Source organism: Plectropomus leopardus, chromosome 18 (genome assembly GCF_026936395.1).
Source record: "Plectropomus leopardus strain MGB_pleo_1.0 chromosome 18, ASM2693639v1, whole genome shotgun sequence".
NCBI lineage: Eukaryota > Metazoa > Chordata > Actinopteri > Perciformes > Serranidae > Plectropomus > Plectropomus leopardus.
The window spans coordinates 8412167-8438784 of NC_142193.1; the positions used below are offsets into that span (position 1 = coordinate 8412167).

A 26618-nucleotide genomic window follows, 5' to 3' on the forward strand; every position below is an offset into this window, starting at 1 on the left:
ATTATAACCGAGCCGGACTAAGTGCTGGCGTACTGCGGGCCAGCGTCATACCTCACTTCCGCCGCACGTTTGTCTGTGCCGCTGGCAGCGTCTCTGTGCTGCTCCTACGAGCAAGTCCCAGCTAATCTTCTAACTTGCTTCTTACTTCGACTGCTTTTTATTTGTCTGTGACTGAAAACTCACATAAGCTTTACTTAATCACTCACAGCTGTCTCCTCTCAGCGGTTTTTGTATTCTGTTAAATCACAGCCGCTCACTCACTGTTAGCCCGTTAGCTTCTTTAGCATTAGCTCTGGTTAGCGATGGCTTCTCCCTGCTCCTCTCCCTGCTCTTCTCCCTCTTGTGCTCTCTCCTGCTCAGTGTGTCAGGTGTTTAGTTACTCCTCTGCCTGCTTTAGTGATAGTGGTACCTGTAACAAGTGTCGTTTATTTGCTGCGCTGGAGGCGAGGCTGAGCGACCTGGAAATGCAGCTCCGCATCGTGGAAAATCCCTCTTTAGCTGCAGTAGTTAGCAAGCCCCCTGTAGCCGGTGCGGACCGACATAGCAGAGCCTCTGCTAGCCGTCCCCGGCACCCCCCGTGCAGACAGGTGACTGTCCGAGCGAAGCAGAGTAAGCCGAAGCCCACGGCCCACGTGTGTAACATTGCAAAAAATAGACATATCCTGTCCCAAACACATGCTGAAAAATTAGTTCATGCATTTGTCACCTCTAGGCTGAACTCTCTATTATTTGGTTGCCCCAACAAATGTGTTTGGTCTCTCCAACTGGTGCAGAACGCTGCTGGTCGTGTTCTAACAGGAACCAAGAACAGTGATCATATTTCTCCTGTTTTAGCTTCTCTGCACTGGCTCCCTGTGAAATCCAGGACTGAATTTAAAATCCTCCTCCTTACTTACAAAGCTCTAAACGGTCAGGCTCATCCTGTCTGTCGCAGCTCATAGTTCCCTACCATCCCTCAAGATCACTGCGCTCTGAAAATGCAGGGTTACTTGTGGTTCCCAAAGTTTCCAAAACTAGGATAGGAACCAGAGCCTTCAGCTACCATGCTCCTCTCCGATGGAACCATCTTCCAATTTCGGTCAGGGAGGCAGACACCGTTTCAACTTTTAAGGGTCGACTTAAGACCTTCCTCTTTGATAAAGCGTATGATTAGGGCTGGCTCAGGCTGCCTGGACCAGCCCCTAGTTAGGCTGACATAGGTTTAACCTGCCGGGGGACTTCCTCTGATTCGCCGAGCTCCTTTGCCTTCTCTTAATGCCGCCATCGGAATCTGATACTATGCCCCCCGCCCTCACCCTGATTGTGGTCTGGTCCTGGTTGCGCCAATGTTGTGATCTTGCCTTTAGACACCTCCCTATCAACATATGCATGAGGCTGTTATCATCACCCTCAACATCATCATAGAGTGCAATTAATAATTTCACACCTACCGTTATTGTAATATGACATGCATCTGTTTCTATTATTGCTGTGCCTCTCTCCCCCTCTCTCCCCCTCTCTCCCCCTCTCTTTCTCTTTCCTTTTTTGCCATGATTGTATTTCATTTGTCATTAAGGCAAACCATGTTTTGTGATAATGGCTCTATAAATAAAATTGACTTGACTTGACCTAGCCCCATTAGCTGCAACATTTAGGTGATATACTACAGTGATTATTTTATTAAGGCAAGACTTTTACATATAACAGTATTTCTACACTGTTTCTTTGTTTCTTGTTTAAGTAAAAGATCTGAATACTTGTTCCACCAATGCAAAGCTCAGCTGACACAAGAGAGCAGCAGAGTGGATTGAGGACCACACCCTGATTTCACAGGTGCTGATATCAGCAATACACTGTTCAGCATCTGTGTCAGTGTTAGTTACAGGACGGTCCACTCACACTTAGTTATGACCCCAGGGAGAGTCACACAAAATTCACACAAGAGGCATTTTAGAAACGGACAGTGGACATACTACAAAATACATCACATTATAATGAATTCAAACACATTGCTGAAGGTAAAAAAGAAATATTGATCCCTACAGAAAAATTTAGTAATTGAAGCAGAAGCAAAAAGATGGAAAATAAGCACAAAAAGAGAAGGAAATAAATCAGTATAACATACTTAACAAGAGCACTTTCAGTCAAAATCACAAGATGAGCAATACATCCACAGTACCCATCGTGACTGATAATGCACTTAAAGCACTCTAATATTGCAGTACCATCTCAAGCAAAGTGCCACATTAGTGTGTTAAGCTGCTGCAAAGTCAGCAAGTTAAAGTACATGGGATAGTAAAATGACTATGTCTACTATGACCACACACACCCGGTAAGTTTATAATTTTCTAATAGTAATTAGAGTTTGTCTGTAATAATACAGCCACATTATAGAAAGCATGTGAAGGAATACTTATCAGTCAGACTTGTCACTTAAATCTTAAAGTATTTTTTTTTTAATTTTAATGAATTTTACACAAACACCCACACAAGAGAGAGAAAGAGCAATTAACTTACTTTAATATGTAATTTATCTGTGAAAGAACAATGTGCAGATTGAAATATATACAAAATATATACATCATACAAATTGTACAGAATGAATTTTGCATTAATTTTTTTTATGGCGGTTACATTTATCATCAGGAAAAGTACAAAATTACACCTATGATACATTATGTTTTCAAACTAATTTGGCAAAAGGTTTATAGATTCAAAGCTACTAGATTTTAATTGCCCATTACCTATTACATGATCTATAAAGCTGAGTTTAAACAGATCTCATATCTGATCACAGCATCAGAGTTGGCAAAAATGATTGGTGACACAAACGTAGTATTGTCTCTGTTCACTAAGCACTACTGTATTGAACAGTTTTGATTCTCTGTCACTTTTGGTATTTCATCCAATTCCTCAGAGGGAATTTCTTTTTCTGTTTCTCCTCGTTTCTTCATCTCCGTCTCTGGATAAAATGGCGTCTCCAGGTTAGCTTTGTTTTTTTCTGATGTCTCGAGACCTTCGCTCAGTAAGTCATGGATCTTCTGCCATGAGTCCATCTCTGAGCTCCAAAGTGCAGCTCTGGCTCTGATGAACTCTGAGACTTCAGTCTCGCAGCCTTTGGCCAAACTGACGCTGTCTTTACAGATGAAGAAGATATCCATGCCAAGGAAGAGAGCGTTGAGCCCGATAAGACCGGCTCTGGCTGACTTAGAGAGGGCAAGAGGTCCTTTGACTGCTGCCTGTCCAATATCTGGAAGATCTGCTGCCACCCTGGGGACGTTACGTAGGGCTTTTCCTTCCTGCACCGCCACTTTGCCAGCACTTGCAATCAGCTCATCACTTTTTAACACCTTAACAGCGGAGGCAGCATCAACAAGTGAATCAATACCCTTTCCAATAGTTCCGATTTTACAAAGCACCTTGCTCACTCCCAGAAGCATGTCAATCTGGGTCGTTACGCTTTGGGTGACGTCCTCCAGACAATCCTGGAGTACTTGCACATCCTCCATGAAGCTCTGGAAGACTTCACTCGCTTTCTTTTGATGTTTGCGGTTTACTCCAATCTCTGTGGCGGTCGTGACAGCACTGTTGACTCCGCTGGTAATTCCCAGCCCTACCCCGGTCATTGTCAGAGCCAGAGACACTCCAGCTGTTACAGGAATCAATGCCAAACCAATGATAGAGAGCACACCTCCAACTGCCCCCACTGAGCTGCCTGCCACACTGGAGATCTTTGCTCCTGTATTCATCCTGTCCAGCTGGACAGCATTCTCCTCCAGCTCTTTGAGAAACTGCAGCATCCTGGGCTGTCTCTCACTGAACTCACGGATGAAGCCAGAACATGGCTCATTCTGAAACAAGAACATCATGCGGAAGTTCTGGTTCTTCCTGATGAAGACAAAAAGAGAACATTAAGACTAAATAAATAAGATGAAACATCTCAAATGGTAAATATGCTTAAAATTTAGTATGAAAATACTAGACTTGGGATCAGTTTTCTTTTCTTTTCTATTTTTTTTTTTTGACACGCATGAACAAATGGATTGAAAACCCCTGAAACATAATTCATCTTGCTGGCATAATGAAAAATTACAAATAATACTGAGCTATAACCTGCTGCTGGACAAAACCGATTACCCAAGGATGCATTCTTTTCTGAGTGCATCCTCAAGGTGATGTAACCGTTATGAGAGCGAGAGAATTCCTTATAGAAATCATGGAAAAACTTGTTTTAAATCATTTCAGTTATGAATATTGCATCTAATTTCCTTTAGATGCAGGAAATTCAAACAAGACTCAAAATCTAAAAATCAGAGGATCACCATAGTCATAAGAATTCATTCTGAGGGGGACCAAGGATAGCAAGCATCAAAATGTGATGAGTAGGGTGAAATCATGTTGTATATCTATATTAAAGTTATAGACATTCTGACATACTGTCAAACCCTTCACATAGAGTAGGAATGTGAACAAATACTTTTGCACTGTATCTCTATTTTTTTGAGCATGCATCAAACAGTCTAATGATAATCACATTATTATCACTTATCAAACCTTGCGCGTCCGTGCTGGCATGATATTAGGGGGCATAAAATACATACAAGGATAATGCTTACCTGATTTCATCGAGCAGATTAATGTGATGAAGCATCCTTTGTATGTCATCCTCAGACAAATCCACATTGAGGTCCACCACAGTCTCTGTGTCCTTCAGGCAAAACTCAAAGAGGCAGCTGTGAAAGACAAAGTTACACTTACTTGATAAAATGAATGTTTATTATTAGAACTCTACATATTATATTAAAGAAATGTCAGTGTACCTTTTGTCTAACTTCTCACAGATTTTCTGGGTGGTCTGAATGTATTTGTCCAGCTGATATGACAGCACTTCCACATTCTGAAGTTTGGGAAGGAAGAAGACACTTGCATCTCTTTTAAATTCAAGGAGGAGAGGGCAGATCAGCCGCGCAGCTGTGATGACAACCTGAACATCTTCAGGACTGATCCCTTCTGGCAGACGCAACACCTGGTTCTCCTCTTTGAATACATGAAGCGAGGTGACCGCCAGCGTCTCCACTGCATCCAGGAAGCGGTCGAGCTCCTCCAATCCTCCCAGAGTGCCCTTCAGCACGGCAGCAAGCTCTTTCTCCAGCTCTGCACGCCTGCTGTCTGCAGTCACCTGAGTTACCTTGCTCTTCATATATTCTAAAAAGGCTTTACCTCTGTTCTCTGACTGGGTAACATGGCCGATATCTAGGTCGATGCTGTCAGCCCTGTCCTTGATGTCCATCATCACATCCACCTCTGTCTCTCTCCCGAGCATCCATTTAGAGCTCCTCTCACAGAATCCTCTCACTGTGTCGATGTAGGTGAGGGTATCTGTGGTGTAGCAGCACAAGGCCTCCTGGAGTTCCTCTCTGTAACAACAAAATCAAGTTTGTGAGATTTCGAAACAAATTCATACTGAACTATTGCTGTGGAGTTAATCTCACATTGATCTAATGTATCTCCACCCTAGGTTTTTTTATATGACAGTGCAGGAGAAAGATCTGGCAGAAACCGCTCACACAATTGCTGATAAATAAAAAATGGACAGACCCCTGACACCCTGGCCCCCTGATCTACAGTCTCTGTTTGAAGTGATAAACATTTTAGGATGTCTTTATTGCGTGGTGTAGCCCTTAACCAGAGTCTCTTAATACAACAAGACACTGAAAATTACTACAGAGTCTCACAAATGTACAAAAAATGGTTTGTAACCACTAGTCAGGACAATTCACTTTTTGTATGTTGTTGCATTTACACAATTTGACCAGCAAATGTCGCCGGAGCTCAAATGGTTTATCAATGGTTCAAGGTTTCAGAAAACCTTTTTCAGTGTTCTACATATTCTGGATGCCTTACAATATGGACAAAGTTACTTGCAGTAATATATATTATTAACACAAATTATTAAGACTATGTTTTCAAAACGAAAGCTAAAAAGTACTTATTTCCCTGTTTATTGTCTTTGTGTGGTAAACATCCAGATGTACTTAATACTGAAACAATCCTGTAAGGCCTGTAAAATGACTTTAGATGACCTCTTAGCAACATAATTAACAAGCAGCTAATTTATTGTTGCATCAAATATCTGTCTCCTAATAGGTACACATAGGGGCTTCTTCTTTCACCTTATTTGACACGTTGTTTTCAGGCTTTTCTTCTCTTTTTTGTGTAAAAGTACTTCAAAGATTGAAACTCTACCTTGCAGCAGACATTCTTCTCGCGGTTTGCTGTCCTCCTTTCCTTAACAGGACGTTATCTTTTTATCTGCGGGGCGAAATAAAAAGAAACACGAAGAATGTAATTCTGATCGTTTACTGAGCTAATGGTCACCAACTTGTGCGTTGACTGAACCTGTTAAAATCACTATCTGCAGAGGAATTTTGTTGACAACACTTGGACAGACGAAGCTGTTTGGTTTCGTTTTCCCTTCTCCACATCAGCAGCGGACTGAACCACTCCTTCATTCTGTGCAATGCGCCGCGGTCAGCTGACTTTTTTTTTTATTCAGGAGGTTGATACTGTGTGTGATTGCGACAATGAAGCGAGAAAAGACCAGGCAGCAGCACGCCACACCTTCACCTGTTCAAAACTCATTTCCTGATGCTGCCTTCAAGTGCTGCCGGAAACACTGATGATGAGACTCAGGGTGACTTAACCCTGTAAAGCACGTTCATTATTTAGCGCCTTCACATCTGTAAACCACACTGTAAAAATATTCCATTACTAGAAGAAGTCATTTGTTGAGAACGTTACTTTTTATTGTTTCGTTTTTTCCATTATAAACACATCAACTTGCAGAAAAAAAAAACATTTTACAATGATTATTAACACAATGACATAAAAAAAATCTAGTGGTGTTTAGTTATCTAGCGAAACCTAAATTGACTGATTGCAATTTTAAGGTGATGTAAACATTAATGTATTGATAAGAATAAGTCATGATGTAATTTATAGGCTTTTATTTTGAAATGCGCCATTCTATATAATGAGTACTTTTTGTACATTAAATATTTTTGATAATACTTTTGTACTTTTGTGTTTTTGAAGGCAGGACTTTTATTCATAATAGTTTATTTCTACATTGTGGTATTGCTAGTTTTACTTAAACATCTGAATACAGCTATCACCACTGCAAAGCTCAGCTGTCAACAGCCAGAAAGCAGCAGAGTGGATTACTGACCACTTCTCTGAGTGAGCTCAGTAAAAACACCAGTCAAGGTTTTACAGGTGATGATATCATCTTAAGAAAAGTTACACAGTGGTGTGTTAGTCACAGCAAAGTCAGCAAATTATAGTATATGTGATCTGTATAATGATTGAGTCTACTATAACAGAGCACACCAGAATAGTACGTAACAAAATGATAAATCCTAACTGTTAGTGTTTGCTGTATTTATAATGAAAAGATCTATGTAGGAAGGTGGAGGGAAATCATTTTTCTAATAATCTTAATTCATGCTGCATATTTTATTATCTAACCCCAATTATGCACGTGCACGCACACACACACACACACACACACAGTGTATAATGCAACTGATTTAAAAAAAAGCTACTTTTTAAAATTGCATCTATTTTGTTTGCAAGAAAAATGTGCAGATTAAAATATATATTCAAATAATGACAATCATACTGTTACATAAAATATACAATTATGCATCATGCATTCTGACCAATCGGTAACTGCCACTCCAGAACAAAAATAGTAATAATAATTCCAGTTACATTTCATGTAACATATGTATTAAATTACACTTATAATACATGGTGTTTTGAACAGTTTGAGCAAAAGGTTATTTAATGATATTTGATGTTGAAAAGTGAGCTATAAGCTGAGTGTAAAGGTTCAGTGTGTAGGATTTATCAGCATCCATTGGACGAGATAGTTTATAATATTCATAACCATGTTTTTAATAGTTTAACGTCACTTGAAACTAAAAAGATTGTGATTTTGTTACCTTAAAACAAGCTGTTTATGTCAATATACTGAGTGGGTCCTCTCTCATGTAAATCATCCATGTAATTCGACAGCAGCCCTGAGCAAGCATACAAAACACTAGCACTGGGTAGATCCATCTGCATTATCACATCGGCCACTGTAGTTCTCCTACAGACTTGGCAAATGGGAGAAGTTTCAGTTCTGCAGCCTAAATGCTAGATGCCACAAATTCCTGCACACTGAAACTTGAAATGGATCGTATGTCTGATAAAAGTATTCAAGTTGGCAACAAGGCAAATTGTGATTGCGGCCACAAATGCAGAAATTGTCTCTGTTAACTGAGCACTACTGCAGTGTTTCCCACAGAATTAGAGTGTATATGGCTGTAGATAAATCATTCTGTGCCCCCTCTCTAAATTCAGAGGTTTCTGCAGGTCAGTGAATGCAGCACAGGCTGAGCTCTTGATAACATCTTTTGTTTCCTCAGCAGCAGTTTCTGACTTGTGAGGTGAATAATTTATCTGTTGATCCAATCAGAACAGATCGATGGATGAGAGGAGCAGCTGCTGGAGGGTGAAGGCAAACTTGACCCAAAAGAATGAATCGTTAAGTTTCACTTTTAGCACGTCTGCTGCTCCGTCTGTGCCCAGAGTATGCTCTTTGCTTCAAGAGTGCGGTGTGATGAGCACCGGAACAGTATATATATATGTTTCCTAATAAATAGTCCTACTCCAAATAGAAGAAGAAAATCTATTTGTGGTGGCAGATTTTTTAATCATGGTGGGCCGCCACAAATAAATGAGTGCGTGGTTTAACCTGTGCTGTATTACACATTTTGTTTCTCCTCCATTCTTAGTTTTTTATCCATGGATGGTATTTCTGTTTCTTCTTGTTTCTTCATCTTCAGCTCGGGATAAAATGGCGTCTCCAAAATAGCTTTGTTTTTCTCTGATGTCTCGAGACCTTTGCTGAGTAAGTCATGGATCTTCTGCCATGAGTCCATCTCTGAGCTCCAAAGTGCAGCTCTGGCTCTGATTAACTGTGAGACTTCAGCCTCGCAGCCTTTGGCCAAACTGACGCTGTCTTTACAGATGAAGAAGATATCCATGCCAAGGAACAGTGCATTGACCCCCATGTAAAATCCCCTGGCAGACTTGGAGAGGGCAAGAGGCCCTTTTAATGTGGCCTGTCCAATATCTGGGAGATCTGAGGCCACCCTGGGCACATTACGTAATGCCTCTCCTTCCTGCATTGCTGCTTTGCCAGCACTTGCAATCAGCTCATCACTTTTTAACACAGTGGAGGCAGCATCAGCAAGTGAATCAATGGCTTTTCCAACAGTTCCAACTTTAGTAACAACCTTGGCAGCTCCCAGAGCTACATCTACCTCACTCGCTTCAATTTTGGGGACCATTGAACTTACTAGACAATCCTGGAGACTCTGCACATCCTCCATGAAGCTCTGGAAGACTTTACTGGCTTTCTTTTGATGTTTGTGGTTTACTCCGATCTCTGTGGCGGTCGTGACAGCATTATTGACTCCGCTGGTAATTCCCAGCCCTAACCCTGTCATTGTCAGAACTAAAGACACTCCAGCTGTTACAGGAATCAATGCCAAACCAATGATAGAAAGTACACCACTAACTGCCCCCACTGAGCTGCCTGCCACACTGGAGATCTTTGCCCCTTTATGCATCCTGTCCAGCTGAACAGCGTTCGCCTCCAGCTCTTTGAGAAACTGCAGCATTCTGGGCTGTCGCTTGCTGAACTCATCAATGAAGCAAGAACATGTGTCATCCTGAAACAAGAACACCATGCGAAAGTTCTGGTTCATCCTGATGAAGACAAAACAGGAAATTAAGAAAGACTAAATAAGATGAAACACAAGGTTAGAATGTATGAATATATTGGATTTGGGATTGGCTGTTTTTCTCCTGTTTTATTTTTAACACATATTAGATAGTCACCTAAGCAATAAAATCTACATAAAACTAAGACAAGCACAAGTAGCTACAAAATTTCATGACATAAATTACAAATTATACTGATAGGTGTCTCCTCCTGCTGGACAAGAACCATAACCCAATATCTATTTATTTCAAGATTGAGCCACTGTTCCTTCACGTCGAAAGGGGCCAGTTGAGGTGGTTCGATATTTGGGTAAATTTAATATGCATAAAACTACATTATGCTCTCATGGTTTTCTTATATTATGTGCTGATTATTACATCATGAGTTTTTATTACGTTTTAATTATTACATTATGCACAGATTTTACATGGTTAGTTGAGTCATGCTTACCTGATTCTATCAAGCAGATTAATGTGAAAAAGCATCCTTTGTATGTCATCCTCAGAAAAATCTACACTGAGGTCCACCAGAGTCTCTGTGTTCTTCTTAAGGCCAAACTCACAGAGGGAGCTGTGAAAGACAAAGTTTCATTTAGTTAATAACACAGATGTTTATTATGAAAAATCTACATAATTTAATTTAAAGAAATGTACCTTTTGTCTAACTTCCCACAGATTTTCTGGGTGGTCTGAATGTATTTGTCCAGCTGATATGACAGCACCTCCACATTCTGAAGTTTGGGAAGGAAGAAGACACTTGCATCTCTTTTAAATTCAAGGAGGAGAGGGCAGATCAGCCGCGCAGCTGTGATGACAACCTGAACATCTTCAGGACTGATCCCTTCTGGCAGACGCAACACCTGGTTCTCCTCTTTGAATACATGAAGCGAGGTGACCGCCAGCGTCTCCACTGCATCCAGGAAGCGGTCGAGCTCCTCCAATCCTCCCAGAGTGCCCTTCAGCACGGCAGCAAGCTCTTTCTCCAGCTCTGCACGCCTGCTGTCTGCAGTCACCTGGGTTACCTTGCTCTTCATATATTCCCACATAGCCTTACCTCTCTTCTCTGACTTGGTAACATGTCCGATGCCTAGAATGATGCTGTCAGCCCTGTCCTTGATGTCCATCATCACATCCACCTCTGTCTCTCTCCCGAGCATCCATTTAGAGCTCCTCTCACAGAATCCTCTCACTGTGTCGATGTAGGTGAGGGTATCTGTGGTGTAGCAGCACAAGGCCTCCTGGAGTTCCTCTCTGTAATAACAAAATCAAGTCTGTGAGATTTCTAAACAAATTCATACTGAACTATTAGGAGTGGAGTTAATCTCACATTGATCTAATGTATCTCCACCCTAGGTTTTTTTATGTGACAGTGCAGGAGAAAGATCTGGCAGAAACCGCTCACACAAATGCTGATAAATAAAAAATGGACAAAGACCCCTGACACCCTGGCCCCCTGATCTACAGTCTCTGTTTGAAGTGATAAACATTTTAGGAATGTCTTTATTGCGTGGTGTAGCCCTTAACCTTATCAGAGTCTCTTAATACAACAAGACATTGAAAATTACTAGAGTCTCACAAATGTACAAAAAATGGTTTGTAACAACTAGTCAGGACAATTCACTTTTTGTATGTTGTTGCATTTACACAATTTAACCTCTCTGTAATGGAAAACATCATCAAGTTAGTTCGATTTCAAAACAGATTCATACTGAACTATTGCTGTGGAGTTAATCTCACACTGCAAGACCTAATGTATCTCCACCATAACTGTGTTTGGTGACAGTGCAGGAGAAAGATCTGGCAGCAATCAATCCACAACTGCTGATAAACAAAACACACAGAAAGGCCCCTAACTTTTTGGGCCCCTGGGCCAGAGCCTGTTTCAAGTACCTGTTAAAGTCACAGAGCGCAGTTAAAAGCAGGGACATCCTTACTGTGTCCAAATCTTATCTCCAAAGTCTCTTCATGACAACCAAATCCAGTTTGTGTTTCTTCCTATATGTAACAGCTTCACAGCATAATGAGGCTATATTAACAATTAGTTCCAGCACAACAGATTTTTATGTTTGTCGTTGCATTTACATAATTTGACCATCAGATGCCGCCAGAGCTCACATGGTTTATCCGTGGGATTAGTGAGCTGAAGGTTTCAGAAAACTTCATTTCTCTACAATATTCTTCATACTCTGGGGGCACAGTAATTTGCAGTACAACATTTTTAAACAGATATGATTTTGCACTAATCATACACACAATGACTGACCTAACAAAGGCTAATAGGTGACAATTTATTTATTTATTTATTTATTTATTTATTTATTTTGCCTTACATGATATGAAGATGCGTTTGTTACTAAAACTATTCTGACTGTTCTGTTCCGAGGCCTCAGCATCTGCTTTATTACTATCGCTTACAAGTAGCCTTAACCTTAACCACAACACTCTAACTTAACCCTTCACCTCCCAGATGTGACGCACACTACAACAACCGGATATTAAAATTATTTGACAAGTTGTTAGTTGTGTTAAACAAAAAATGTCCCCAATGCGTACACAGACTTGGTTCACGTTATTTGGCACATTGTTGTTAACATTTAAACTCTTTACCTTGCAGTATACATGTTTCTCCTTTCGGTTTGCCGTCTTCAGGTCCTTATAGGATGCACATCTTACTTGCGTGGTTAAAAAAGAAAAAATGATATTTAATACTGTGCGAAAGATCATGTGTCATGTGTTGACTGAAACTGGTAAAATCAGTAAATCACTATTCGCTGAGAAATTTTGTTGACAGCACTTCGACAGGTGACGCTGTTTTGTCTCGTTTTCCATTCTCCACCTCAGCAGGTACAACCACATACCTGTCCCTACTGTATCATTCAAGGCTCGGCAGTCAGCCGACTTTTGTTTACTCAGTGATGGTACCTGCCTTTCAAAATGTGAAACGTCCTGGCAGCAGCGCGCCACACCTCCACCTGTTTCAAAACTCCGGGTGCTGCCTTCAAGCGCTGTCGGAAACATACACGTCCCGATAAACCACACTGTAGTACGATCCCTGCGTTGAAAATGTAACCTAGGTATTTCCATAGCCTAAGTATGATCTGCAAAATGTATTCCAGGCTCCTAAAAAAAAGGTGGAACTTGTCTTCAGAGTAGTTGTTTTTTGCATATGTTTGGGCCATAGTTGCCTCCATTAAGATTGCTGAATAGTCAAATGACCATATCAGATATCAGTTATTTCCTGCCAAAGTAGCAGACAAGGCCAAAGCAAACAAGTATAAAGTCAAGAACAAAGGTTGCCGCTTTTCAGGAGTGGTGGGAAGTTTAATTTTTATCATTATTATTATTATTATTATGACTGTTATTAGTACTGTCAGTGCCCAGTGATTTCACTGGGATTAATGGAAATTAGCAACATGAGGGTGAGTTGGAAAATTAGGGGTCAGTAGGAGCCCAACGGCACATTTCCACCCCAGGGCCCCAGAATAGGATTAGTCCGGCAATGAGCGGCATGTGCGGTGTGTGAAGGACAGTTTGTGTGTGTGTGTGTGTGTGTGTGTGTGTGTCAGTCATGTCAAAACGCTCACTCAGCTGCCCTCAGCTCAGTGCAGACACTCTGGGATCAGAGTGGAAATACTGCTGACATGGCAGTGTCCTCACGCACGCAAGACAGCAGAACAACATCGGCAGAACACACAGCAGAACATTTGAACACGCAGTAGAACCAGAGTAACGTCACTGAATATTAGAACACACAGCAGAGCATCCGAAAACACAGTAGAACCAGTATAACACCACTGAATATCAGAACATACAGCTGAGTGTCAGAAAGCCAAGCAGAACCACAGTCACACTGCAGAACATCAGATCACACAGCAGAACACCAGAGCACGCAGTACAACGACTGTAACACTGCATTATGTCAGAACACAAAGCAGAGCATCAAAACACACAGCAGAGCAGCAGAGCATACAGCAGAACATCAGAACATACAGCAGAACATTACAACATTAAAGCAGAACATCAGAACACACAGGAGAACATCAGAACAGACAGTAGAAGCAGAGTACCACTGCTGTGTATTAGAACACACAGCAGAGCATCAGAACACACAGCAGAACATCAGAACACATTGCAGAACCAGAGTAACACTGCAGTTTATCAGAACATACAGCAGAAAATATGAATACACAGCTCAACAACAGAACACACAGCTGAACATCAGAACACACAGAACATCAGAATATACAGCAGAACATCAGACCACACAGCAGAACACGGAGCATACAGTACGAGTGTAACACTGCAGTATGCCAGAGCATAAAGCAGAGCATCAAAACACACAGCAAAGCATCAGAGCATACAGCAGAACATTACAACATTAAAGCAGAACATCAGAAAAAACAGTAGAGCATCAGAACAGACACTATAAGCAAAGTAACATTGCTGTGTATAAGTACACAGAGCAGAGCATCAGAACACACAGCAGAACATCAGAATACATTGCAGAACCAGAAAAATACTGCAGTTTGTCAGAACACATAGCAGAACATCAGAACGCAGTAGAACATCAGAGCACATCATAGAACCAGAGTAAAATTGCAGAATATTAGAACACACAGCTGAACGTCAGAACATATAGCTGAACATTAGAACATACAGCAGAACACAGTTCAACATCAGAACACATCGCAGAACCAGTGTAACACAGTAGTTTATCAGAACACACAGCAGAACATCAAAATACATCGCAGAACCAGAGTAACACTACAGTTTATCAGAACACACAGCAGAACATCAGAACACAGAAGAACATCAGAGCACATCGCAGAACCAGAGTAACGCTGCAGTTTATTCAAACACAGAGCAGAACATCAAAACACATGGCAGAACCAGAGTACACTGCGAATTAATCAGAACATATAGCAGAAAATTAGAATGTACAGCAGAACATCAGAACATACAGCAGAGCATCAGAGCATACATCAGAACATAACAACATAAAGCAGAACATCCGAACACACAGTAGAAGCAGAGTAACGTTGTATATTAGAACACACAGCAGAGCATCAGAACACACAGCAGAACATCAGAACACACAGCAGAGCATCAGAACACACAGCAGAACATCAGAATATAAAGCAGAACTTTAGAACATACAGCAGAACATCAGAACACGCAGCAGAACATCAGAATATAAAGCAGAACTTTAGAACATACAGCAGAACATCAGAACACGCAGCAGAACATCAGAATATAAAGCAGAACTTTAGAACACACAGCTGAACATCAGAACATACAGCAGAACACCAGAACACAGTTCAACATCAGAACACATCGCAGAACCAGAGTAACACGGTAGTTTATCAAAACACACAGCAGAACATCAAAATACATCGCAGAACCAGAGTAACACTACAGTTTATCAGAACACACAGCAGAACATCAGAACACAGAAGAACATCAGAGCACATCGCAGAACCAGAGTAACGCTGCAGTTTATTCAAATACAGAGCAGAACATCAAAACACATTGCAGAACCAGAGTACACTGCGAATTAATCAGAACACACAGCAGAGCATCAGAACACACAGCAGAACATCAGAACACATTGCAGAACATCAGAATATAAAGCAGAACTTTAGAACATACAGCAGAACATCAGAACACGCAGCAGAACATCAGAATATAAAGCAGAACTTTAGAACATACAGCAGAACATCAGAACACGCAGCAGAACACACAGCAGAACACCAGAACACACAGCACTGAAATCCTACGACTCAAAGATGACAAAGAGCACAAAATCATGTGTGTTTCCAGCAAAAACATATAATCCAACAACTTCTGACACACTCTGCAATCCAAGAAGCACCCCTGGAGGGAGGAAATGCTTTTAACCCCATAGACCAGAGGGCCCATGGGTGTATCCTCATCCAGAGACTCCCTCTAATCAGGTTCAATTACTGGGGATAGGAACGTTCAAAGTGCGACCACCTTTAAGATAGCTTTTGCTGTTTTCTTCCCCTCCTTCTCTTCTTTTACTCTGGAGGACAATTTACTGGAAGCACTCCCTGAGCCAATGCTCGAGGGGCGCTCTAACAAGGCCCTGATTAGGGCTGGATTTGCAGCTTGCTGAGTTAATGTCAGATTGGCATAAAGAGTCCACGTGGGACCAGTGTGGGTGCGGGCCTGGGACCTGATTTGCGCACCCTCCTCGCCTGTCAGGGATAATTGTTTAATGAAAGCGAAGGGTGTCCCAAATCCTGGCAGAGAGGGGGAAATCAGAAAGGTCTTTAGTCAGAGCTCAAGGTCTCTCTTCAGCGACAAATGTTGGTATCTGCAAGAGAGATTCTGCTTCAGCGAGAGTTCACGGTGAAATAGCACCAGATTCTGAGGAGCAGACACAGAGACAGACTTCACTGGTGGAGGCAATTTTCTGATCTTTTATTGTAGTAAAGGCAGAAGTTTAGAAATACTCTCTCACAAGTAAAGCCCTACAATCAAGATCCTACTTAACATACTTATCATCCTACCTAATCTGTGATTTATTAGCTAAAGATCCGAAGTTATGTTAACGTTTTTATTTATATTAAACTCTAAATGTTTACCTTTAAAATGAGCTAACTTGGGCCAATTTTTGACTATTTTTGAATTCTTACTTGTTAAGTAAAATATGGTGTTGTTATTGATGTTAATGCTAATAAGAGGATGACAATGAGGCTGGAAATGTTCCTTCTTCATGTTACTGGATAATGATTTCATTATGCTTTAGTTATACTGAGCACAGCTGGCATGCAAATCCCCTCACATATCAGTTAATGTTAGAATTTTTCAGAGTATAACAGTGCTGAGGCTAAGACCAAAACCTTTGAAACAGACAGTCGCATGCCGCCATTTTTTGTGTCTCAGTCTCTTTGTGTATGTTAAACACCTACTAATCATGCTAAGAAGAAAAGGTTGCCTGATTCAATTACTGCAAAAAAGGCTTTCAGGGCATGAAAACATGAATTTAAACTCCAAGATTGCCTTTCAAAGTTGACTAAAAGCCAAAAGACAGCCTTTTTCCTGATTTTGACACATTTTTTACATAATTTATGCAAATTATGATAAGAAAGAAAGGTTGCAAGACTGGACTTAGACAATTTGATTAACTTTCTAAATTAATCTGAAGCAAAATCATAGCCATTCCTGTTTTATGATAATTAATTAGCTTATTATATTATACTAATTACCCAAAAATGCAGCTTTTTACAGCCAAGAAGAGTGAATTTCATCCACTAAGCCTATAAATGAAATCTCAATCACAAAATTTCATAGAAAACAGCATTTCTGGGTCCAAGAAATTTCCAGTAGACTATGAGTGAAAGTAGAAGAGGAAGAATAAAATCAAAAGTAAAAGCACTAACTATGCAGATTTGCCCATTTTAGACTTGGATTATCAGCATTGGTGTCCTCCAGGGATGTGTGCTCTCCCCACTGTTCCTCTGCCTCTACACCAATGACTGCACATCATGTGACCTATGTTAAACCCCTGAAATTTTCAGATGATACCATGGTCATCAGGCTCATCCAGCATGGAGACGAGTCTGCACACAGATGGATGGTTAATAGCTGGCCCTCTGTTGTGGACAGAACAACCAGGATCCAGATGCTCTCTCTGGAGATGAGAGTAGACCTCATGATGAGCCACCCATCACCACTCTGAACAATACTGTGTCTGCTGAGGAAAACCTTTAGGTTTGCTGGGATCCTCCATCTTTCAGGATCTGATGTGGACTTTCAACATCGACACCATTGAGAAGAAGGACCAGTAGAGGACACGCATCCTGCACTAGCTTGGGAAGTTAACCTACAACCCACACTGCAATCATCCAGTCTGTTGTCTGCAAATCCATCAATCTGAGGTCTGGATGAGCCACAAAACAAGACAGGAACATTTTACAGCTAACAACTGAAGCTGCAGAAAGAATCATTGGTGCCAACCTGCCGTACATTCATGACGTATACACCTCCAGAGTCAGTGAACAGATATGTAATAATACTGCAGATCTTTCACATGCAGGACATAACCTGTTCCATCTTATTCCCTCTGCTTACCCTATAGTACCAAGCACTCGCCTTATCAGCAAATCATATATTTTCTAATATAAACTGTAAACAAGTTAATATCTGTCAAACGCTGTCTACACTGTATGCATGGTGTATCATCCACCTACCTCAGGTATGCAAACAGTCTGTCAAATAAATTGTTCTATATTCATACCAGCACCCTTTGCAATCTGCACCTTTGCACTGTCCAACTGTTTCCAAACTATACTGTGTTCTTTAGTATATTTCCAGTGTTGTAGTCAAGACTACCTGAACAGAGACCAAGTCATGATCAATAAATATTCTAAATCCTACAGGTTTACGAATAACAAACTGAATTTTTGAAATTCAAAGAGCACTCTATAAGGCTTTGAGGAGTTTAATGGGGGGAAAAATACTATTTTTACATCCATTATATACTTGAAATGTATCTGTAGTGCTGGAATGGGCTATACACATCTGTGCATAGTACTCCCTTTTTTTCTAGTGATCATATGTTTATGTTTACCTTCCTCAGGCTTGTTGTCCTTGTGTTTAGCTGTATGTCTACTCTGTGTATGTAAACTGAGATCTACAAAACATGGAATAAAATTCTGTGTATGTTCACACATCGACAATAAAGTTGATTCTGATCATCTGCAAAGTAACAAAGCTTTAAAATAAATCATGCAGTAAAAATTACTTGTAATTACTTTTACTTGTAATGGGGTGTGTTTACGCTTTTACTGCAGAACAGAACATGAATATGTCTTCCACCACTGTGTTTCAATGAACTTATCAACCTTCTCAGTTGATCTGATCTAAGTGTTCTTAATTAATAATTGATATACATTATCTGCATCATCAACCATCTCTTTCTCAAACATGCTTTAACACGCGGCTACTCAGCGGCTCAGAGACGATAAATGCTGAACTAAGAGCAGCAGAAATCATCCTGTCCAAACGTGTCTCTGACCGGATCATCTGAGTACCTGACATGTGGCCCGCAGGCCTGAGAGAAACATGATGAGGACTTTTTTTCACAAGGAGACGTCCAACCTGCACAGGCACTCTCTCTCTGATGCTGTCGGTTACATGAACAGCTGAACAACATTTTTCATCCACATCATCAGAGCTGCGGGTCTCGACCCAAAAAACAAAGCTTGGCCTGCTCACGATGCACTGACACAGGCTGTTACTATGGATGTTGGCAAACTCTGACAATGGAAATGATAGTAAAGTCTCAGCTGTTATGGATGATTCATTATTAAACAAGGATAAAAAACATAAGAATAATAACAAGAACAAGAATAATATGCAATTCTGAACATGGGAGCAGCTACAGCTCACAGATGTACATGAAAGAGGAAATTGTTAGCTCAGTTGCTTACGTTTAATATTAAAAAGTCTTTAGATGTTCGGGAGATTTCAATCTCAATTTCATTAGACAGGGGAAAGACAAAAAGTAGCAAAATAAGAGCCATGTTCGTCCTCTGGGCACAGTTCGATCAGATGCATGCAGGGATGTTTTTTTAGAACTAAGTGCATTTACTCAAGGTATTGCATTCTGGTAAATTTATGAGGTACTTGAGGTATTGGTGTTTTATTTTACTTTATATTTTTACTCCACTAATTCTCAAGGAAATGTTGCACCTTTTATACCACTACATTCGTTTTTGTACATGGTTACTGGTCATTTTTCTGGTAAAGATTTTACATACAAAGATAAATGCATTTCTCAAGATTTATTTTGTTGATCCTGAACTTTTTTTCTCTTGTGACTCCTTACAAACAAGCAGCTGGATGTCTGACATCACAATGCAGATTGTGTTGCCGTCTTGACCTCAAAGCAACTTTCCTAGTTAAATAAAGGATGAGTTTAAAAATATAAATAAACAAGTTGTTAATAGGGATTTCCCTTCTCTCGCTTGGTTTCATTTAAATAACTTAAATATCCAATATTTCATAATCGTTTGAACCCTGAGCAAATTGGCTTGATTTCTTTCCAAAACATTGGAAAAAGCAATGAGCAATGGCAGGAAAAGAAATGACATGGAAAACAATAGAAGGAAGAAGAAAATAACAATAAAAAGAAAAAAAATAACATTAAAAATTACCTGAGAAATAAAACAAAACAAAAAAAGTAAAAAAAAAATAAATGAACAAACAATAAATTGACCTGGAAAATGTGCTTGAAAAAATATAATTCTGAAACATAATTTTAAGTGTGACATTATGATAATTGTAAATATACAGTATTTCCCCCTAGTTTTTAATTTCTTTTTTCTGAAATGACAAATATCTTGCAATTTGTGGGACATTTCTTATCAAGTTGCTCATTGCGTTTATCCTGTGTTTTTGCTAGAAATTGTGTTAATTTGCTCATGGCTCAAAGGTTTAAGTACTTGTGAAAGGCATCTGAAAGCAGCACAAGAAAAGTGATGTCACTCGACGTTTCTCAGATTTCAAAGGGTTTCCTCTGCCAGTCCTCATCTCACGACCCCTCAGATTCGTCTGGTAACCCTTTGGAGGAGCCCAACCCCTAAACTTGGGCTATATAAAGTAGTTAAACCAGCTCCACCTTGAGCAGCTACAATAGTAAAATGTTGCTCACACATTGATAGCATTATTAATATAATAATATCATAATATTTCAGTCACAGGAGACATTTTACTGTAGACAGAGTACTTTTAATTTTGGTATTTTAAGTACATTTTGCCAAGAATTCTTTTGTACTTTTACTGATTTTGAATGCAGGAGTTTTAACAGCACTGTTATACTCTGAACTCAAAAATCCAGTATTGGTCGATCTATAGTCCATTCATAGTTTTGTGTAAGTTAGCTGCATGTTGAACCACGGTTGGCTTCTAGGCTAGTCCTGATGTCACCAAATCATGCTTATGTATGCATGTCTAAACTCTGGTTTAAGAGCACAAAAACACTTTCCTCCATCGGCAGAGGTATCAAACTCTGAACATACATCAAGCTGCAGTGAAGTTCAAACATACAAGTGAATGAAGAATAAGAAAAAAACCTTTTTATTTATTTATAGGAGACCATTTTTAAAGTAGGCAGCAGTAAGTGTAAATATATATGATTCCTTGGTACTTGCTTCAGGTAAGGGCAGGTTTTAGCCTTATTCTTTGGTTACCAGTAAGTATTAGAATTGATTTTCAGATTAATGATTACTTTTTAAGAACTCCATATTACAGCTCCCAGAAGCATTGCTCAGTTGCTGCTTTTCTATGAGCTGAAGCTCAGCCTCAGGTCCTCAGACAGGGCTCTGCTACCTGTTCCACTACAGATGACCTGGCTATTGCAGTAAGGACCTCTCAGCTCTGAAAGTCCCTGCCTGAAGACTTGCAGGATCAGCAAAATATTTTACAGGACTTCTCAAAACTTATCTTTCAAAAAAAAAGCTTTTTTTAAAAATGCGAGCACATCATTTTATTTCCAGCATGTCGCATTCTTTAATGTAACTGTCATCTATTTTTATATTATTGTGGGTTTTTTACCACTTCATTTTATATTGTAATTGTCTAATCTGATGTCTCTAAAGCCCTGTTATTTTATTTTTAGCTGCTGTTTCAACCATGCAAAGTACATTATAACTCTATTTTGAAAACAGCTGTAAATATATTATTATTGTTGTTGTTGTTGTTATTGTTGTTATTATTAGTATTATCTTTTTGGGTTTTTTTTTTTTTTTGAAGATGAATGGCCAGTTGCTCTGAGCAGGAACACTGCAGCATGGTAAGACGTTCGCTATTTTTAGTTGTGATAAAGGCTTTTGAACAGAGGGGGGCGACAAACTCCAGAGAGGGAGAGCAGAGCTGGAGGGAGCTGTCCTTTCAGTACCACACACACACACACACACACACACACACTTACACATCATCTATGAGCTACTGCACACTAATACTGCATACTAAGTGCATACAAGTCGGTCATTAAAAAAAGAAAATACATTTTATGTTGAGATCATAAATTTGAACCCTCACCATGACCGAAATCAGACTGCAGCTTCTTCCACATTGCTTATTGTCATTCACTGAAAGACATCTAATCAGAAGGTGGCACCATCTCTGCCTTTAAAGCGGTGATCTGCAGCCCTAAAATCGCGGTTAATAATGACAAGATGCAAGAGCTAAAAAAAAAAAAAGAAAAGAAAAGAAAAGAAAGAAAGAAAAAGAAGCGAGATAAGTGAAGCCGCAAGTCGGACATTTAGTGAGCTTACTCCAGGGGAGTGTCATGCGTGAGAGAGTGCTTCAACAATTGGATCGGACAATAATAAGCCTTAAATGCATAAATCTCAGCATGTGTGCACAAATGCAGTTCAGTAATCCTCCATCTACCCATCCAAACAGAGAGGGACAGAGAGAGAGAGTCCACCATCGCTACACCCCCTCCTTCCGCCCCCTCCACTCACAGAAACGGAATTAAAAAATCTTTAATATCTTTCCAGCAACGAGCCTCCATTGCTGCAGCACGGAGCACACACACATACATACACACACACACAAACACACACACACACACACACACACACACACACAGACAGACAGACACACACACACACACACACACACACACACCGTGGGCCTTTAAAAAAACGAAGAAGCAGGGAAGAAAAAAGCAGCCCGCAGATTTTAGAGCGTCTTCACCACACTGACATTACTCATCATCCGACAAAAAAGGGGGGAGAGAGGCTGTAACCTGAATGTACTGAATGTATAGCGCCGCTGACATCGTGACAGCACCAGCTCTGTCTGTGGATCTGTGCAACTCGCTCTCCTGATTGTGTAATATCTTTTTTTTTCTTCTTCCTGCAAGCGGCCAAACCTGCATCCGAGAGGAGAGACAGAAGAAGAAGAAGAGGAGGAGGAGGGGAAAAACAGACAAGGGGGGATTGCAACATTCATCAGAATTTATTTTTCTTCCTATTACATGGCACAAGGGCTATACAAACGGGACCGTCCTGGGTGTGATACTGCCACGGTGAATTTGGATATCCAAGCAGCAGAAGCAGAAGCGGCAGCAGCATCCTCCTCCATCCACGGAACAAGCATCATCCTCGGCTGCGGCGGCGGCGCCCACACCGACTCCTCGTCCTCCTCCTGCCGGCTCTATGTCGAGTGATGGTCGGCGTGCCTTGCTGGATGCTCCCCGCTCTTTCCGGATCGTCGACGACCGAACCTCCTCTGACCGCAGACCCCCATTTTCGGCGGAAACCCTCCCAGAGCTATAGGGCTACATATGGAAACTGGGGATCAAAATTTTAGGAAAAAGGAAAATCTACGCGGTTAATTTTTTTTTAGGTTTTTATCGGTTTCTATCTTTTTTTGTGAGTGTGTTTTTTAAAGCCTGCTAATTAATTGATTTATTTGTTGATTTCCTCATTCCACCGTGTCTGTTGACAGAAGCCAGGGTGATTTTTTTCTTTTAACCCCACAATAGGTCGTTTAAAAAAAAAAAAAAAAAAACACCCCGGTTTTTTGTTTCCTCTCGACAGGACTTGATATCTGTCCATTTGTTTACTCTCTTTAATATGACAGATTTCCCTGCTGTCCTTCGTTTTCCTTCCCACTTTATGATCCCATTGCTTTCCCCCGTTTTTTGACTAACAAAACACATTAGAGTAATAATATTATTAATAATCTTTAGAGTTAAAATTCTAAATGTTATAGCCTCTGACTGAAGTAACTGTAACTCACTGTAACAGACATATTGAATTGTTGTACTGTAAGCCTGCCATTACTCTTAACACCGCCCCCCTCTAACCATCTCTGTGCTCCATATGAGCTCCAGTTAATTCAGCTCTGTGCTCAGCTCTAACCTTTACAAGTTAGGAAACATTTTTTTTTGCTGGCCTATAGAGAACAAACCTCAGTCTGGTTTATCTGACTTTAGGCTGCCACTAAATCCTTTAAAGCTTAGTGTTATTATCCATACATCTGCAGCTGGAGGCCTGCTGAGGTGCAGTCGTCCTCTGCACACCTGATTTCTCATCTTTCTCTGTGTATAAAAGTAAAAACAAACAGAGAGGAAGAGACATCAGCCTCTTCCTCTCTTTCCCACCCCTCCAAAAAAAACCTCCATCCTCAGTTTTTCTCTTGTTTTGGTCCTCACCCAAACGCAACCATAAGGTTCCTACCGCATCCTCCGCCTCCTTCTTCCCTCTCCTTCCGCTCGAGTATATCCCGGTTTTTCGGTTTGGTTTGGTCCCGCAAATTTTCAAATATTTACTTCCTGTACATCAAGAGGAAAGGGGGTCCCCCTTTCATGGAATGCGGAAACATGGGTCTGTTCGACCGCGGAGTCCAGATGCTGCTGACCACGGTGGGAGCCTTCGCGGCCTTCAGCCTCATGACCATCGCGGTCGGCACGGACTACTGGCTGTACTCCCGCGGTGTCTGCAGGTCCAAGTCCATGAGCGAGAACGAGACCAGCAAGAAGAACGAGGAGGTGATGACCCACTCTGGCCTGTGGAGGACGTGCTGCTTGGAAGGTAAGAGGAGAGACTCTTCAAACTTTCCCAACAAGGTTTTGTTTGTGGGGTTTGAAGCTCTCAGTGTCTTCTTGGCGGTGCGTAACACACATTTATTGTAGGATGTACAGATCTTCTTTTCCTTCCATGCCACATGCAGTGTAACGATGCTCTTCAATGCCTCTCTTTGTCAACATGAAATGCACAGCAGGGTTTGACTGGAACTGGTGTTTAAAGGCGAGCATATCTGACTGCACCCATACTCCTAAATTGCAATAAACACAAGCTTTCTGTCTTGAGACGCCTCTTAAAGAAAAATCTGATAGGCTACTAAAAGGACAAAAAAGATGAAAAATACCAATTCTGTAACCAAAAAGAATTCAAAAAACAAATGATTTGTTTTAACTCTAAAAAGTTAGTACCAGCTTCCTTAAATTTCTAAGTTGACTGAATTTAAGAAGACAAGTCGAATCTTTACCAAATTACCTCAACTTGTCTTCTGTATTTTTCTTTCAATTTTACAAGGACAAACAGGTTGGAAAAATGTCAAAATAAGAACAACATGCTGTAAAAATAAACTATTTGTTTTAACTTTAAAAATTAAGTGTCTGGGCTACTTTAACTTTCTAAGTTGACTGAATTTGAGAAGACAGGTCTAATCATCATCAGATTACCTCAACTTGTCTTCTCAGATTCAATCGACATAAAATTTTAAGACAGCCTGGGCGCTTACTTTTTAAAGTTAACTTCATTTTTTGTGTGTTTTTCTTTTTTTGACATTTCTCACACTTTTATAGCACATGCAATCTGTGACGAGGTTGCTGCAGTTAAGCACTGCTTAAAGGTCGCCAGGTAAGAAAAACTTGGACTAAAACTTTCCACTTTACTTTAGATTGAGGCCATTCTTTAAGGGTGTCCATGTCCTGCAGGCAGAGGGAAGAAGGTTTCTGTTTTGGGAGGGCCAACTCAAAGGTTTTGTAAAATCAATTGGAGGGGTTGCAAGATTATTCAACTAAAACGAGAGCAGAAAATTCTTCTACCGCAATTCATGTCTCTAATTTATCCTTCGTCTTTGTCTTTTTCCTGTGAAATACTGGGTAGTTTGACTTCTCCACATCTCTAATGAAACAATCTCACCAAGAAAAATCTTTGAAATGAAACATGCTGGGAAACACTGCTTCATTTTAAGGGCTCACAAGACAGAGAAATAATCTTGGATATCGACCATCGAGACTAAAGCTCTCCACATAAACCCAGATTAATATAGTTCTGTTCGCGTGTTCAGCTCCTGCAGGCAGGGTAAAGCAGGTTTCTGGTTGCAGCCTGAAGCTGTTGCATAAAAGCCTCCCACACCACTCCGGAACAGTTTCTCGAGTCAGACATTAGAGTGTAAATAATGAAATAATAACATAGTGAGGAGCTGTAGTTAGGGAGGAAGCTTCATCATACATCAGCCTGATATATTGGCAAACCAATACACCAGTCTAACCCTAATTAAGGGACGCTGCAGGGGCTCTGTCCAGTTAAAGAGGATGTGACAAAGGGCCAGCAGTTTGGGCACGGTGTTTATTTTCATAATGAAGCCCCAGAAGTAAAATCATGGTGGCAGAGGTGCAGCCGCCCGACCTGCCTGACAACCTCGGTGACGGTGGGGCTCGACTCTGCTCGTCATTTGAACTTAGAGCTGAGATGTCGAGCAGCCTCGCATCCTAGGCACAGGTGTTTGGAGATGCCTGCCCCGTCAGACGGAGGCGGAGTGCTTCCTGTCCTGTTCCAGTGGAGGCGTTGGGGTGCTGTCTTGGAGTGCGGCACTTTAACCTTGTGAGGGCGCGGAGCGTTACAAATCTGCTCATCTTCTTAGCTGTGAGATCCTGAAAAGCCTTCATGCTCCTCTGGCTCCTGTGATGAGCAGTCAGACTGTGTGCACCTTCTGTTCAAAGCTTCATAACGGGGTTTGAAGTGGCAAGTCCAATTTAAAGCACCTAAAATCAGTATTTTACACAAAAATAATGTTATGAATGACTTTGTGAATACAATGTGGCACTGTGCAAAGACTCGTTTCAGCTTCACGGAGCTTTATAGTGAGTTTCAGCTCATTTTTTAGCTGTCCGGCTGCAACTTCACCGTTTTAATTCCATGGCTATAAACTTCTAGTTGGTTGGTCTAAAGGTTGGTCAAAATGTTCTTGTCCAACCAAATTCTCATTGGATGAACAGTCGCTGGTGCTACTTTAATAAGGTCACCGAA

The 26618-nt window shown here is 40.7% G+C and overlaps 3 protein-coding genes and 1 long non-coding RNA gene across 5 annotated transcripts in view; 1 reads left to right on the top strand and 3 right to left on the bottom strand.

Moving 5' to 3' along the window:
• Positions 1-2482: 2482 nt before the first annotated feature.
• LOC121956666 (uncharacterized) lies at positions 2483-6460 on the bottom strand. The gene is made up of 4 exons (XM_042505017.2): positions 6226-6460; positions 4800-5396; positions 4596-4712; positions 2483-3867 (listed from the first exon to the last, which is right to left on the bottom strand). The coding sequence occupies exons 1-4, from the start codon at positions 6237-6239 to the stop codon at positions 2838-2840; spliced, it is 1758 nt and encodes a 585-aa protein (XP_042360951.2). The 5' UTR covers positions 6240-6460; the 3' UTR covers positions 2483-2837.
• On the bottom strand, positions 6392-12896 carry LOC121956665 (uncharacterized). The gene is made up of 4 exons (XM_088069164.1): positions 12424-12896; positions 10471-11067; positions 10268-10387; positions 6392-9801 (listed from the first exon to the last, which is right to left on the bottom strand). The coding sequence occupies exons 1-4, from the start codon at positions 12435-12437 to the stop codon at positions 8793-8795; spliced, it is 1740 nt and encodes a 579-aa protein (XP_087925290.1). The 5' UTR covers positions 12438-12896; the 3' UTR covers positions 6392-8792.
• A 10099-nt stretch (positions 12897-22995) lies between these two features.
• Positions 22996-26618, bottom strand: part of LOC148186432 (uncharacterized) — a 30658-nt gene continuing 27035 nt past the window's right edge. The window contains exon 5 of one of the 2 annotated variants that reach the window (XR_015774834.1): positions 22996-23134. This is a non-coding gene — a long non-coding RNA (uncharacterized LOC148186432). Of the gene's footprint in view, positions 23135-26194; positions 26354-26618 lie in introns of those variants that run through there. The other variant, XR_015774835.1, reaches the window with a different exon arrangement.
• cacng2a (calcium voltage-gated channel auxiliary subunit gamma 2a) overlaps positions 23115-26618 on the top strand; it is an 80826-nt gene continuing 77322 nt past the window's right edge. Inside the window, exon 1 of the mRNA XM_042504145.2 lies at positions 23115-24392. Coding sequence (XP_042360079.1) covers positions 24167-24392 — 226 coding nt within the window. The 5' untranslated portion in view covers positions 23115-24166. The remainder of the gene's footprint in view (positions 24393-26618) is intronic.